The sequence below is a fragment of the Entelurus aequoreus genome, linkage group LG09 (genome assembly GCF_033978785.1).
Source record: "Entelurus aequoreus isolate RoL-2023_Sb linkage group LG09, RoL_Eaeq_v1.1, whole genome shotgun sequence".
NCBI lineage: Eukaryota > Metazoa > Chordata > Actinopteri > Syngnathiformes > Syngnathidae > Entelurus > Entelurus aequoreus.
In genome coordinates, this window is record NC_084739.1 from 5,046,013 (window position 1) to 5,060,119 (window position 14,107).

At 35.3% G+C, this 14,107-nt stretch overlaps 1 protein-coding gene across 1 annotated transcript; it reads left to right on the top strand.

Annotated features, from left to right (window-relative positions):
• The first annotated feature begins 3,286 nt into the window (after positions 1 to 3,286).
• On the top strand, positions 3,287 to 13,513 carry LOC133656750 (BAG family molecular chaperone regulator 2-like). Its single transcript, XM_062057590.1, has 3 exons — positions 3,287 to 4,089; positions 4,224 to 4,333; positions 12,928 to 13,513. The coding sequence occupies exons 1-3, from the start codon at positions 3,968 to 3,970 to the stop codon at positions 13,320 to 13,322; spliced, it is 627 nt and encodes a 208-aa protein (XP_061913574.1). The 5' UTR covers positions 3,287 to 3,967; the 3' UTR covers positions 13,323 to 13,513.
• Positions 13,514 to 14,107: the final 594 nt, after the last annotated feature.

The window sequence follows — 14,107 nt, forward strand, 5'->3', positions numbered from 1 at the left end:
CTGCAGACTGTATTGATCTATATTGATATAGAATGTATATATTGTGTTTTTTATGTTGATTTCATTAAAAAAAACAAAAAACTTGTGCGGTCCGCGGACCGGTGGTTGGGGACCACTGCTCCAAAGCATTCACACGTTTTGTTTTTTTTTACACCAAAATGTATCCATTATTTAACGTCAACTTACTATTCTTCTCCAGATTTTGGCGCGCTCTACCTTCCACATTTTTCACCCGATTTCAAACCATTCCAACTTCAAACTATTCAGCCTATTCGGGAATCGCGGGCTTTCCCTTGACAAATTCCCATATTTCAAGGTTTTCCGTGAAATTTTTCCCATTCAAAATGAATTGGCCGTTTTTTAAACTTTCACCATTTCCACATTTTTCAACCGATTTAAAACCATTGCACATTGCACCATTCTGGAAATAAAAAACTATAATTTTTCCAAGTTAAAAAACAATTCCAGGATTTTCCAGAATTCCTGCTTTTCCAAAGCCCTATTTCCACCCTTTTTTCTGGCGACTACTCCTTCCACATTTTTCAACCCACTTCAACTGTTCCACCGTCAAAACATTTCTCTTAATCAGGACAAAAAACGTAAGTTTTTTTTAACTACAAAAATTCCCGGTTTTCCTGAAATTCCAGGAATTCCGTTATAACATTTTTCAATTCAACATTTCTCGACCATTGGAAAAATTCCAACACCAACCATATCAACTCATTCAGACCATTCAAGTTTTTTACCATTTTCAAAAAAATTCCCGCTTTTCCTGAAATTCAACCGGTTAAAACCATTCCACCTTCAACACATTCCACCATTGAGGAAATGTAAACTATAATTTTTCCAAGTTAAAAAAAATAATTCCAGGATTTTCCAGAATTCCTGGTTTTCCAAAGCCCTATTTCCACCCTTTTTTCTGGCGACTACTCCTTCCACATTTTTCAACCCTTCCACCGTCAAAACATTCCTCTTAATCAGGACAAAAAACAAAGTTGTTTTTTAACTGGAAAAATTCCCGTTTTTCTCGAAATTCCAGGAATTCCGTAATACCATTTCTGAATTCAACATGTTACTACTTCAAAATTTCTCGACCGATTGGAAAAATTCCAACACCAACCATTTCAACTCATTCAGACCATTCACATTTTTTTTACCATTTTCAAAAAAATTCCCGCTTTTCCCGAAATTCCCACATTTTTGGGAAATTCCCATTGTAATCAATGGGACATTCTTCAAAGTTCCACAATTCCAACATTTTTCATCTGATTCAAACTGTTCCAACTTCAAACTGTTCAGCCTATTCGGGAATTGCAGGATTTCCCTTGACAAATTCCAAAAATTCCCAGATTTTCCAGAATTCAAGGTTTTCCGGGACATTTTTCCCATTCAAAATGAATTGGCCATTTTTCAAACATTCACCATTTCCACGTTTTTCAACCGATTAAAACCATTCCACCTTCAACACATTCCACCATCCTGTAAATTGAAAGTACCTTTTTTCCAAGTTCAAAAAAATTTCAGGATTTTCCAGAATTCCTGCTTTTCCAAAGCCCTATTTCCACCCTTTTTTTCTGGCGACTACTCCTTCCACATTTTTCTACCCACTTCAACCGTTCCACCGTCAAAACATTCCTCTTAATCAGGACTGGAAAAATTTCCCATTTTTCAGGAATTCTGTAAAGTAATTTCTCAATTCAACATGTTACTACTTCAACATTTCTCGACCGATTGAAAAAATTCCAACACCAACCATTTCAACTCATTCAGACCATTCAAGTTTTTTTTTACCATTTTCAAAAAAATTCTCGCTTTTCCCGAAATTCCCTAAACATTTTGAAAACTCCCATCGAAATCAATGGGACATTCTTCAAAGTTCCACAATTCCCACATTTTTCCTCTGATTCAAACTGTTCCAACTTCAAAATATTCAGCCTGTTTGGGAATCGTGTGCTCTACTTCAACAATTCTAAAAAAAAAAAATCCAGGATTTCAGTACAACTTCAGCATTGGACCATTCACACGCAATTCCTTCAGGCATTGCCTCATCTAGTTAAAGCAGGGGTGTGCAAACTTTTTCCACTGAGGGCCGCACACTGAAAAATCAAAGCAAGCGGGGCCATGTTGATATTTTTTTATTTTAAAAACCAATACAATATATGTATAAAAAATATACATTTAGGCCTCCACTCAGACTTGATCCCAGGGACCCCAAAGGGTTTTGTTAAAAAATATATAAAAAAATGTGTCATTATTCAGTATTATTATTTGTATTATTATTCAAGTTTTAAATCCATAGATCAACATTAGGTCTGTCTGTCAATATAACGTTTTTAAAGATTTAAGTCGTATGCTCTTTTTGTCAAAGAAAACCCTGTTTTTATATGGAAAAAACACAAAATATGCAATATTTTCACCCAATAACATTTTTAAGTGGAATATTTTGAGATTATATAATAATTGGAGCGTTAAAAAGGTCAATAACTCATAACACCATCGATTTTAATTCATTATTATTTTTTGAGCGATGACACTTAAAAACAGATCACACAAAAATGATTGGGGAACCAAAAGGGTCCTACTCATTAAAGTGTTAAAAAATAAATTATAATTTTTTTTTACTGTTTACTTTTAACACAATAATCTCGAGATCAACTTCAGATCTATCCGTCAATTATAAGTTGTATTTTTGTTTATGTTTTTTGTTTGTTCGTTTTTGGCCCTTCTTAAAAAAAAAAAAAAAGACAGCTAAATTTTTTATATGGCAAACACAAAATATGCAACATTTTCCCCAAAAAATATCTCAAAGTGCAATATTTAATGTGACGTAATTGGAGCCTTGGATAGGTCAATAATTCATAATAACATTGCTTTTCATTCATTATTTTTTTTTAAAGAAAGAAACAGCCTGCATGGCAGCTTTGTGTTATTAGAGTAAACATTGCAACATTTTCTTGTTACATTTCACCTGTTTGGTCTTTCATACCACTTTTTATGTTTTAAATTTTTTTAATCATATTTTAAAATGGGCCGTGGGGCCGTTAAAAAATGACCTGCGGGCCGCAAATGGCCCCCGGGCCGCACTTTGGACATCACTGAGTTAAAGGTATGAATTTGTAATGTAATACTGCCTTATGTTAACATACAACACTTATAACTATAATTATACTTTATTAGCTGTAGTTTATTTGAGTAGTTTAGTAATTGTAGTATTATACATTATATGTAAAGTATTATATAAATCTGTTATGAGTAATTGGGGACGGCGTGGCGCAGTTGGGAGAGTGGCCGTTCCTGGTTCGATCCCCACCTTCTACCAACCTAGTCACGTCCGTTGTGTCCTTGAGCAAGGCACTTCACCCTTGCTCCTGATGGGTCGTGGTTAGGGCCTTGCATGGCAGCTCCCACCAGCAGTTTGTGAATGTGTGTGTGAATGGGTGAATGTGGAAATTGTGTCAAAGCGCCTTGAAGGTAGAACAGCGCTATACAATTATAACCCATTTACCGTTTATTCACAATAGTAATGGTGGTAATCTGCATGTATTAGTAGTAGTGATAATTTATCGTCGTTATAATTTACTAATAAAAGTAATGTTTGTAACCTAAATATATTGGTAGTACTTATTATCATCGATATTTATTCATCATTATTTAAGTACTTAAGTTTTATATCGATTTAAAAAAATCATGCAGTAGTAGTGATACAATTTATCAGCAATAGTAAGTATAAGCATTGTACCGTTGTGAGCGACTCTCGTAGTCCACGAAAAACCATCATGTGTGTTCGGGACTTATCGGAAATATTCGGCGAGGTCAAGTGGAGGAAATGCCGCCCATATTAGGAAATGTTCCCCGGTGCAGTCAGCTGGACTCCACAGCAGCGTAGCGCTCACTCGCACGGAGCTCCTTTTTTCTACAACTACTCACTTGGTAAATTTAATAACATTTATCTTATTAATCCGCCATCATGGCCCAGGCCAAAATACAAGCCAAACTCAACGAAGCGACCTGCAGCAAGTTCAACAGAACTTTGTCCATGGCGGACCGGGCTGGACAACTTTTGGCTAATTTGGATCAGCTGGAGTTGAGGTACCGTTACATGTGTTTTCTTCTTGTATGTGCTCGTTACATATTTCTTACATTCTTTGCTCGCCTATTGCAACAAACTATTGTTACAAGTTGAAGACATTTTTGAATTGTGTGTGTGTGTGTGTGTGTGTCAGGGTGGAGGCTTTGCGGGACGCAGCCTCGGCCATGGAGCAGGAAAGGGAGTGCATCCTGGAAATGATTCAATCCTTACAGAACAGTCAAGAAATGCACAACATCAGTGCCGGTAAGGACACACTCCCACTCCCACTCCCACGTCCTCAAACATTCTATACTCAATAGGTTATTGTTCGTTTTTTTAAATCTTCCACCCACTCTTTGTTGTGTATGAATGGCACAGTGCTTTGACTATATCAGTGGTTCTCAAAACTTTTTTGTCATCCCCCACTTTGGACAAGGGGGAGTTTTCAAGCCCCACCTGCCCCCATCCCCCCCAACAGAACGCTAATGCCAAGCTTAACATTTTCAAATGTATCGAACATCAAGTAACATCAAGTTTTATACATTCAAACTCAATAACATAAAATAAAATCAAGTTCAATAATAAATAAAATAACTGTGCAGCTGTGGTATAACTTGCATCAAGTTCAATATCAAATAAAATAACTTGCATCAATTCAATAATAAATCAAACAAAAGTGTTATAACTTGCATCAAGTTCAATAATAAATCAAAAAAAGTGTTATAACTTGCATCAAGTTCAATAATAAATCAAAAAAAGTGTTATAACATGCATCAAGTTCAATAATAAATCAAATAACTTGCATCAAGTTCAATAATAAATCAAACAAAAGTGTTATAACTTGCATCAAGTTCAATAATAAATCAAACAAAAGTGTTATAACTTGCATCAAGTTCAATAATAAATCAAAAAAAGTGTTATAACTTGCATCAAGTTCAATAATAAATCAAATAAAAGTGTTATAACTTGCATCAAGTTCAATAATAAATCAAAAAAGTGTTATAACTTGCATCAAGTTCAATAATAAATCAAATAAAAGTGTTATAACTTGCATCAAGTTCAATAATAAATAAAACAAAAGTGTTATAACTTGCATCAAGTTCAATAATAAATCAAAAAAAGTGTTATAACTTGCATCAAGTTCAATAATAAATAAAACAAAAGTGTTATAACTTGCATCAAGTTCAATATCAAATAAAATAACTTGCATCAATTCAATAATAAATAAAACAAAAGTGTTATAACTTGCATCAAGTTCAATAATAAATCAAAAAAAGTGTTATAACTTGCATCAAGTTCAATAATAAATCAAAAAAAGTGTTATAACATGCATCAAGTTCAATAATAAATCAAATAAAAGTGTTATAACTTGCATCAAGTTCAATAATAAATCAAATAACTTGCATCAAGTTCAATAATAAATAAAACAAAAGTGTTATAACTTGCATCAAGTTCAATAATAAATCAAACAAAAGTGTTATAACTTGCATCAAGTTCAATAATAAATCAAACAAAAGTGTTATAACTTGCATCAAGTTCAATAATAAATCAAAAAAAGTGTTATAACTTGCATCAAGTTCAATAATAAATCAAATAAAAGTGTTATAACTTGCATCAAGTTCAATAATAAATCAAAAAAAGTGTTATACCTTGCATCAAGTTCAATAATAAATCAAATAAAAGTGTTATAACTTGCATCAAGTTCAATAATAAATCAAATAAAAGTGTTATAACTTGCATCAAGTTCAATAATAAATCAAATAACTTGCATCAAGTTCAATAATAAATCAAACAAAAGTGTTATAACTTGCATCAAGTTCAATAATAAATCAAAAAAAGTGTTATAACTTGCATCAAGTTCAATAATAAATCAAATAAAAGTGTTATAACTTGCATCAAGTTCAATAATAAATAAAACAAAAGTGTTATAACTTGCATCAAGTTCAATAATAAATCAAAAAAAGTGTTATAACTGGCATCAAGTTCAATAATAAATCAAATAAAAGTGTTATAACTTGCATCAAGTTTAATAATAAATCAAATAACTTCCATCAAGTTCAATAATAAATAAAACAAAAGTGTTATAACTTGCATCAAGTTCAATAATAAATCAAACAAAAGTGTTATAACTTGCATCAAGTTCAATAATAAATCAAAAAAAGTGTTATAACTTGCATCAAGTTCAATAATAAATCAAATAAGTGTTATAACTTGCATCAAGTTCAATAATAAATAAATAAAAAGTGTTATAACTGGCATTAAGTTCAATAATAAATCAAATAAAAGTGTTATAACTTGCATCAAGTTCAATAATAAATCAAATAACTTGCATCAAGTTCAATAATAAATGAAAATAAAAGTGCCACTTTGCAATCTTTGCCAAAAAAAGGAGGACAGGGCAAGTGAACATGAGTTTTACAGTACTCCAGCATTAGTGGCTGCAATGAGCCTGTTTTGCACTGCACAGCTTTTCAAATGGGGGTTGCAGGCTTGACACTGCCACTGTTAAAACCTCATTGAATTCGGGGCTGAGCTGCCTTGACGCGAGTGCTTCCCTGTGAATGACACAGTGTGTCCAATGCGCATTTGGCGCAACCCTCTTTATTAGAGCCTGCAGCCCGTTTCTTGACTTTGCCATGCGCGCCATCAGAGCAAAAGCCCACACAGTTTTCCCATTTAAGGTCGTGTTCTTTGAGGAAACTGTCCATTATCTTGAACAGCTCATCAGCAGTGGCTCTATTTTTGATGTATTTGCAAAACAGCAAATCCTCGCACAGTGACTCGCCATTCACAAAGCTTCCGCTTAGCCCCGCCCCCATTAGTTACTGTTGCTGTCTGTCAAACTTTCGCTCCTACCTAGAAATGTAAAGCATACAGGAAAAATAAGTAATTTACATTTATCTATATAGCGGATTTCACAGACAGAATCACAAAGTGATTTACAGTGTGTATAGAAAATGAAAGCATAGTAAAAAAAAAAATCAAAGAATATAATAATAAAAAAATTTAAAAAATAAAAGTGAAATTTCCTCCCGTTCCTCGCGCCCCACCTGTCATGTCTCTATTCCCCACCAGTGGGGCGCGCCCCACACTTTGAGAAACGCTGGACTATATTATACAGTGTATAATATCTCAGGGGTGTCCAAAGTGCGGCCCTGGGGCCATTTGCGGCCCGCAGCTAATTGTTTACCGGTCTGCCACACATTCTGGAAATGCTATTGCAAAAAATAAAAAAGAACATTAAAAAAAGTGGAATGAGGTGAAATCTAACGAGAAAAAGTTGCAATGTTGACACAAAAGCTGCCATGCAGGCTGTTTTTTTTTCTTTTGTCTTTATTTGTATTTTTTGCCATTGCTCAAAAAAATAATAATGACAAAAAAATCCAAGTTATAATGAATTATTTTCAAGGCTCCAATAACTTCAAATATTTCATTTGAAAATGTTTTATGTGGTAAATATTGCATATATTGTGTAGTTGCCATATAAAAACATCAACGTTTTCTTTGACAAAAGAGCATAAAACAAACAAAATAATAGTTCAAACGTAAAATCGACAGATATATCTGAAGTTGATCTCGTAACTTAAGTGTTGAAAGTAAAAAATAACTAATAAAAATGTATCACTTTATGAGTGGGGCACCTTTTGGATCCCAAATATATTTAGTTTGAGTTTGAGTTTATTTCGAACATGCAAGCATACAACATGATACATCACAATTTCCAGTTTCTCTTTTCAACATGTTCGAAAAGGAGTAGGAAGAAGCAGAGCTTATTTAATCCTTCCTCTTTTCTTTACACAACAGTTGCTAAAACTTTTTGTTCACTTCCTGTTCACAATTTATTCACAATAAACTCCATAAGTTTAGTGGTATTTTATTTATCTTTTCACTGTGATGACTCAAAAATATTAAATAATTAAAATCAATGGTGTCCTGCATTATTGATATTTTAGGGCTCTAATTACTAAATACTGCATATTTCAGTTTTACTATAAAAAACAAAGTTGTTTTTGACAGAAAAGCCATAAAACCTTTTTTTTTTTTTAGTTGATATAGAGATTTACTGTAAGCGTTAAATAAAAAATAATAATAAAAATTAGACTTATTTTTAACATTTTAATAACTGAGACCCTTTATGGTCCCCAGGACCCCTAAAGGTAAAATTAATTTTAAAAAATCCATATATTTTGTTATGGTTTGAAAATAAAAAAATATCAAAATGGCCTCCACATGCTTTAATTTTTCCGTTTGCGGCCCTCAGTGGAAAAAGTTTGGACACCCCTGTTGTACACCATAACAGTACATCAGGCCGTGCATGCAGTACCCCCGCCACTCCACAGGGGACAGCAGCGAGACATGTTTTCAAACTTTTTTTTATTGAACAACAAAAATACATTTATAATGCACACAAAAGCAACAAAACAAAAGCAAATGGAGTATTAAATAATAACAATAAAAAAATATGAAAAAAGACAAAAAGGGCTACCTAAATCACTTTAAATGTTTTTTAACAAATATATCAATTTAAGGGCTTTTGTACTCTTAATCATCTTCCAATATTTGATAATTGTAAACCATTAAGCCAATTAGAAAATGTAGGCCTTACTTTCATTAATCGACATTTATGTAGAACATTTTTGTCTGGAGCATAATAATGTTGACAAACATTTCTATGTTACAGTTGTTTATAAAAATACCAATTTTGATCTCTTCAAAAGGACTACAAATTCAACCCTGAAAAAATCAAAACAATTTAAACCAGGGTTGCTCGTGCATGCCGTACTCCCGCCACTCCACAGGGGGCAGCAGCGAGACATGTCACAAAGAACCTGTAGTGCGCTGAGTAGAAGAATAAAACTACTAATTCAACCCTGAAAATCAAAATCAAAATTTAAACTAGGGTTGCTCGTGCATGCAGTACTCCCGCCACGCCACAGGGGGCAACAGCAAGACATGTCACAATGTAGCAGTAGTGGGATGAGTAGAATGGGTGAGGGCCGACATCCGGGCAACTGAGCTACATACGGGTTCTTCGAGCCATAGCAACCAGTATGGCGTTGAAAACAAACCGTTGCCATTACTCTTTAACCTGTCGACCTACGCTGGTTAAACCCGTCATTCTGCCTCCAAAATGCCGAAAAACTGTGTTGTTTTTGGTTGTCCTAACCACAACTGGAAACAGGGAAAACAAAGGTTGTATTTTGTTCTGCCAAAGCGTGATAAAAGCCCACCGAGACGAGACAAATGGCTCGCAGCTTTACACTTGGAAAACGAGGACGGTTCTCACTGGAGTGCCCCAAAGTCCCGGGTCGTGTGTTCGGATCACTTCGTTTCTGGTAAATATAAGGAATAAAAATCCACCTTCTTAACCACAACTTGGCTATACCGTCCATGCTAATGTTGTACTTGTTGAATGTGTACCTTATAACGTTCGACAGCTGAAGTTGTTGTTGTACAAAAATAACATGCGGTATATAGTCTATAGCCTAGCTAGCTATTTTCGAAAACCGGACAACGAGAGGATACCAAAGGCAGCGTTAAGATGGACACCACCGGGAAAACGTAAGCCAGGGCGGCCAAAGAACACCTGGCGAAGAACAGTTGAAGGGGAGCTGAAAGAGACGAAGCTTACATGGGGCGAGGCACAGAGACGAGCACAGCAGCGAGATGAATGGCGTCGAGTCGTCGAAGCCTTATTTCCCATCCGGGAAGAAGAGGATTAAGTTAAGTAAGTAATATACTATATAGTCTATAGCCTAGCTAGCTATTTTCGAAAACCGGTTTCGTTTAAATTTGCACTTAACAGTTGGGTTTTTAACACGCGAAGTCCCAGAGAAGGGTCAATTGACATTTTTACCTAGAAAACACACAAGAGGGTCATTTGACCCCTAGTCCCCCCTGTGGACACTCCTTTTGTTATGAAAATGTGGCTGTTAGTGGCACACGGCAGGGGGCCACTTGAGCCTGTGTGGGGGAGGGGACCTTACAGCTCAAGCTTTAGTTCTGAGGTAGGTTGTGTGTGTTTTTGCAAGGATCAACAGAATGAAGGGATCAACACTCTGACATTTATTGTTAAAAAAAATACAAAACAAAACATATTTACAAAGAATGAAAAAGCAACTGTTTTCCCAGTTTTGGTGTGGAGGGTTGTTGCAGAAGCAATTGTTATTTTTGTGTGCCAAAAATAGTTTAAAAAAAAAAATTTACAAAGAAAAAAGCATATTTACAAAGAATGAAAAACCATGTCCATGTAAACGTGACTGACATACATTTGAGCAGTCACTCACAATCCTGGCACTGCCATTGCTCCTTTCGGCATTTCCCACATGTATAATTTTTCTGTCTACCTAGACAAACTGCCCCTAACAGCCTCATTACCATAACAAAATGAGTGATTAGTGTATTCGGCAAAAGCGTCGGGCCAAATGACCCCTCTCTGGGTCTTCTAGGTAGACAGAAAAATGCTGGGACTTCTAGTGTTAAAAACCAATAAACCCTATAATTTTCATGTTGCCATTCAATACATGTAGCCCTCAAATCTCTCAATATTTTATACACCAACACTTGATATTGTTGTTGATAACTTCCACGTCTCTTTCTTAGTAGCGCGCAGGCTAAGCTAACTAGCAAGCTAAGCTAAGCCTGAGAAGCTTTAAAGTTCACTGAGACGAGTCTGACGCAAATAATACATTTTCGTTTTTTCACACGATATGCGAATAAGTAAAAATGCGTAAATGAAGGATTTAACGCCGACTTCCAAGCCACAACGCTCGTTAAATGCTTTTCTTGTCAATGCTGTGTTCGCTGTGAGCTGGTTTGTTTTCAACGAATTCCCGGTTGCTAGGGGATTGGTAGGCGGAAGTGACGTAGGTCCGCCCTCACCCATTGATTGATTGATTGATTGAAACTTTTATTAGTAGATTGCACAGTGAAGTACATATTCCGTACAATTGACCACTAAATGGTAACACCCAAATATGTTTTTCAACTTGTTTAAGTCGGGGTCCACTTAAATTGATTCATGATACAAATATATACTATCTTCATAATACAGTCATCACACAAGATAATCATCAGAGTATATACAATGAATTGTTTACATTATTTACAATCCGGGGTGTGGGATATGGAGGAGGGGGGGGTTTAAGGATTGGATGGTATCAACACTTCAGTCATCAACAATTGCATCATCAGAGAAAGTTAGTTTAGGGTTGAAGTTGCCTGGAGGAGAAGAAGAATTTTTGTTTGTTTGTTTTTTGTTTTTTACACTTTTTTTTATTGAACAACAAAAATACATTTATAATGCACACAAAAGCAACAAAACAAAAGCTAATACCGAGTATTAAATAATAAATAATATTAATGAAAAAAAAAAAAGACAGAAAGGGCTACCTAAATCACTTTAAATGTTTTTTAACAAATATATCAATTTAAGGGCTTTTGTACTCTTAATCATCCTCCAAGATTTGATTGATAATTGTAAACCATTAAGCCAATTAGAAAATGTAGGCCTTACTTTCATTAATCGACATTTACGTAGAACATTTTTTGCCTGGAGCATAATAATGTTGACAAACATTTCTATGTTTCAGTCGTTTATAAAAATACCAAATGTGATCTCTTCTATAGAGAATGGGGACATCTCCACACTCTTGTCTCTCAGCCAATCTCTGATCTCCTCCCAAAACACATGTACACTCTCACATTCCACAAACAGATGATTGACATCCTCTACAGCTCCACAGATATAACAGCCATCAACCTCCATGTTAAATTTCCGTTTCCAAAAAATTTGAAGGGCAACCCTGGGAAAAAAATCAAAACAATTTAAACTAGGGTTGCTCATGCATGCAGTACTCCAGCCACTCCACAGGGGGCAGCAGCGAGACATGCCACAATGAAGCAATAAGACTAATTCAACCCTTCAAAAAATCAAAACAAATTAAACTAGGGTTATTATTATGCTCCAGGCAAAACGTTTTCTACATAAATGTCGATTAATGAAAGTAAGGCCTACATTTTCTGATTGGTTTAATGGTTAACAATTATCAATCAAATCTTGGAGAATGATTAAGGGTACAAAAGCCCTTAAAATGATATATTTCTTAAAAACATGATTTAAGTAGCCCTTTTTTTTTAAAAAAATCCATATTTTATATTATTTATTATTTAATACTCTCGGTATTTGCTTTTGTTTTCTTTCCTTGACATGTTTCGCTGATGTTGAGAGTGCCTTAACTTTTGTGTGCATTATAAATGTGTGTTTTTTGTTCAATAAAAAACAAACAGTTAAACTAGGGTTGCTCGTACATGCAGTACTTTCACCACTCCACAGGGGGCAGCAGCGAGTCATGTCACAATGAAGCAGTAGTGGGATGAGTAGAAGAATAAGACTACTAATTCAAACATGAACAAAATCTAAACAAATTGCGAAAATCGGACTTTTTAAACAAGGACTGGACAACAAAGTATGAATGTTGTGCCCTTAAGTGTCTTTTGTATTCGTTGTGTTGTTTCTGTCAGAGTATAACCCTGGCGATCTAAACCAGTTTAATACTTGCAGTGCTACATTTGACCAGTAGAGGGTGATAATGAACTTATGTATAGTTGCAGTGAGTTACAGATACATACTGTGTCCAATGTTTAATGTTGTTTCATTTCTATATGTCTAAACATCTGTAGTTTATTCTGTGAATGTATTAACACCAAACCTAATTTATTTATGTAAAATACACAATTGATGTAATACTTTTTGTAATGTGTATTTTACGTTCATATTTGTAGTCTTACAAATCTAAATGAAGAAATGTAAAGAAATACAACGTTGGTGTTTTTAAAGGCGCAATGCTGTTTTCCAGGTGAGAAAGAAGAGTTAACGCTGACCGCCGACCGCCTGATGGGCCGCACGTTATCGGTGGAGATCAACGTGGGGACCACCAGGAGCAGCCAGCAGAAGGAGGCCTTGCAGAACGCCACGTCCATCATCGACGACATCGTCCAGAAGCTCCTGGTGGACATGGCGGGCTCCAGGCTGCGGCTGCTGGCCCTGTACTCGGCCTGCGTGACCGAGGCGCCGCCCGTGCCCGTGGACCAGAAGTTTCAGGCCGTGGTGATCAGCTGCGCTATGGAGGACCAGAAGAAGATCAAGAGAAGGCTGGAGACGCTGCTGAGGAATGTTGAAAACGCAGAGAAGAATATTAAGATCATGGATCACCAGAAGGTAGAGGATCCAAAAGTCAATGGCAGTCAATAAATAGACGGTCATCTGTGTACGTTTTTTACCTTGGGGCCAAAAATCTAGCATGAAGAAGTGACCTAACTATATGTTCCCTTTTTAGCAACCCATGACTCACTTTTAAGTCCTTTGAAATACCTCAATGCACGAAAACACATTCAACTGAAGCTCATATTTGCATGAAGATGTTTTTAATATGCACGTGTGCAAGTGGTTAAAATAAAATGAAATTGTTTTTGTCGGTCACTTTTATTGACTCAAATGCATTGATTGATTGAAACTTTTATTAGTAGATTGCACAGTACAGTACATATTCCGTACAATTGACCACTAAATCCAGGGAGAGAGTACCAGGCATGCAGTGCGCCGTTTAATTGTTTCAATGTGCGAGGGAGAACGTGGTTTTGAGGTCAAATGTCACAAAAAAGTATTTCCTCTCATTTGTTTTAGAACTGAAAAGACCAAAAAATTCAGTCAAAATATGACAAAAAAATAAGATATTTTTTCTCAGAGAACAGACAGAACACATAAATGATGACAACATGAAGGAAGTAGTTGAAAGTTTCAATAATTACTTTGTAACTCTTGGACCAAAATTGGAGGAAACGATTCCAGAGCCAGTTTGAACTGAGAACTTGAATGACACCAGAGATAGAAATCCCAACTCTGAATGTTTTTCACAAATTTGACACAAGAGGAAATAGTTAAAATCGTGAACAAATGCAATTCCAAGTGCTCAATTGATTGTAATGGAATGGATATGGAAACAATAACAATGTTATTGAAGGGACCATTAATGTATA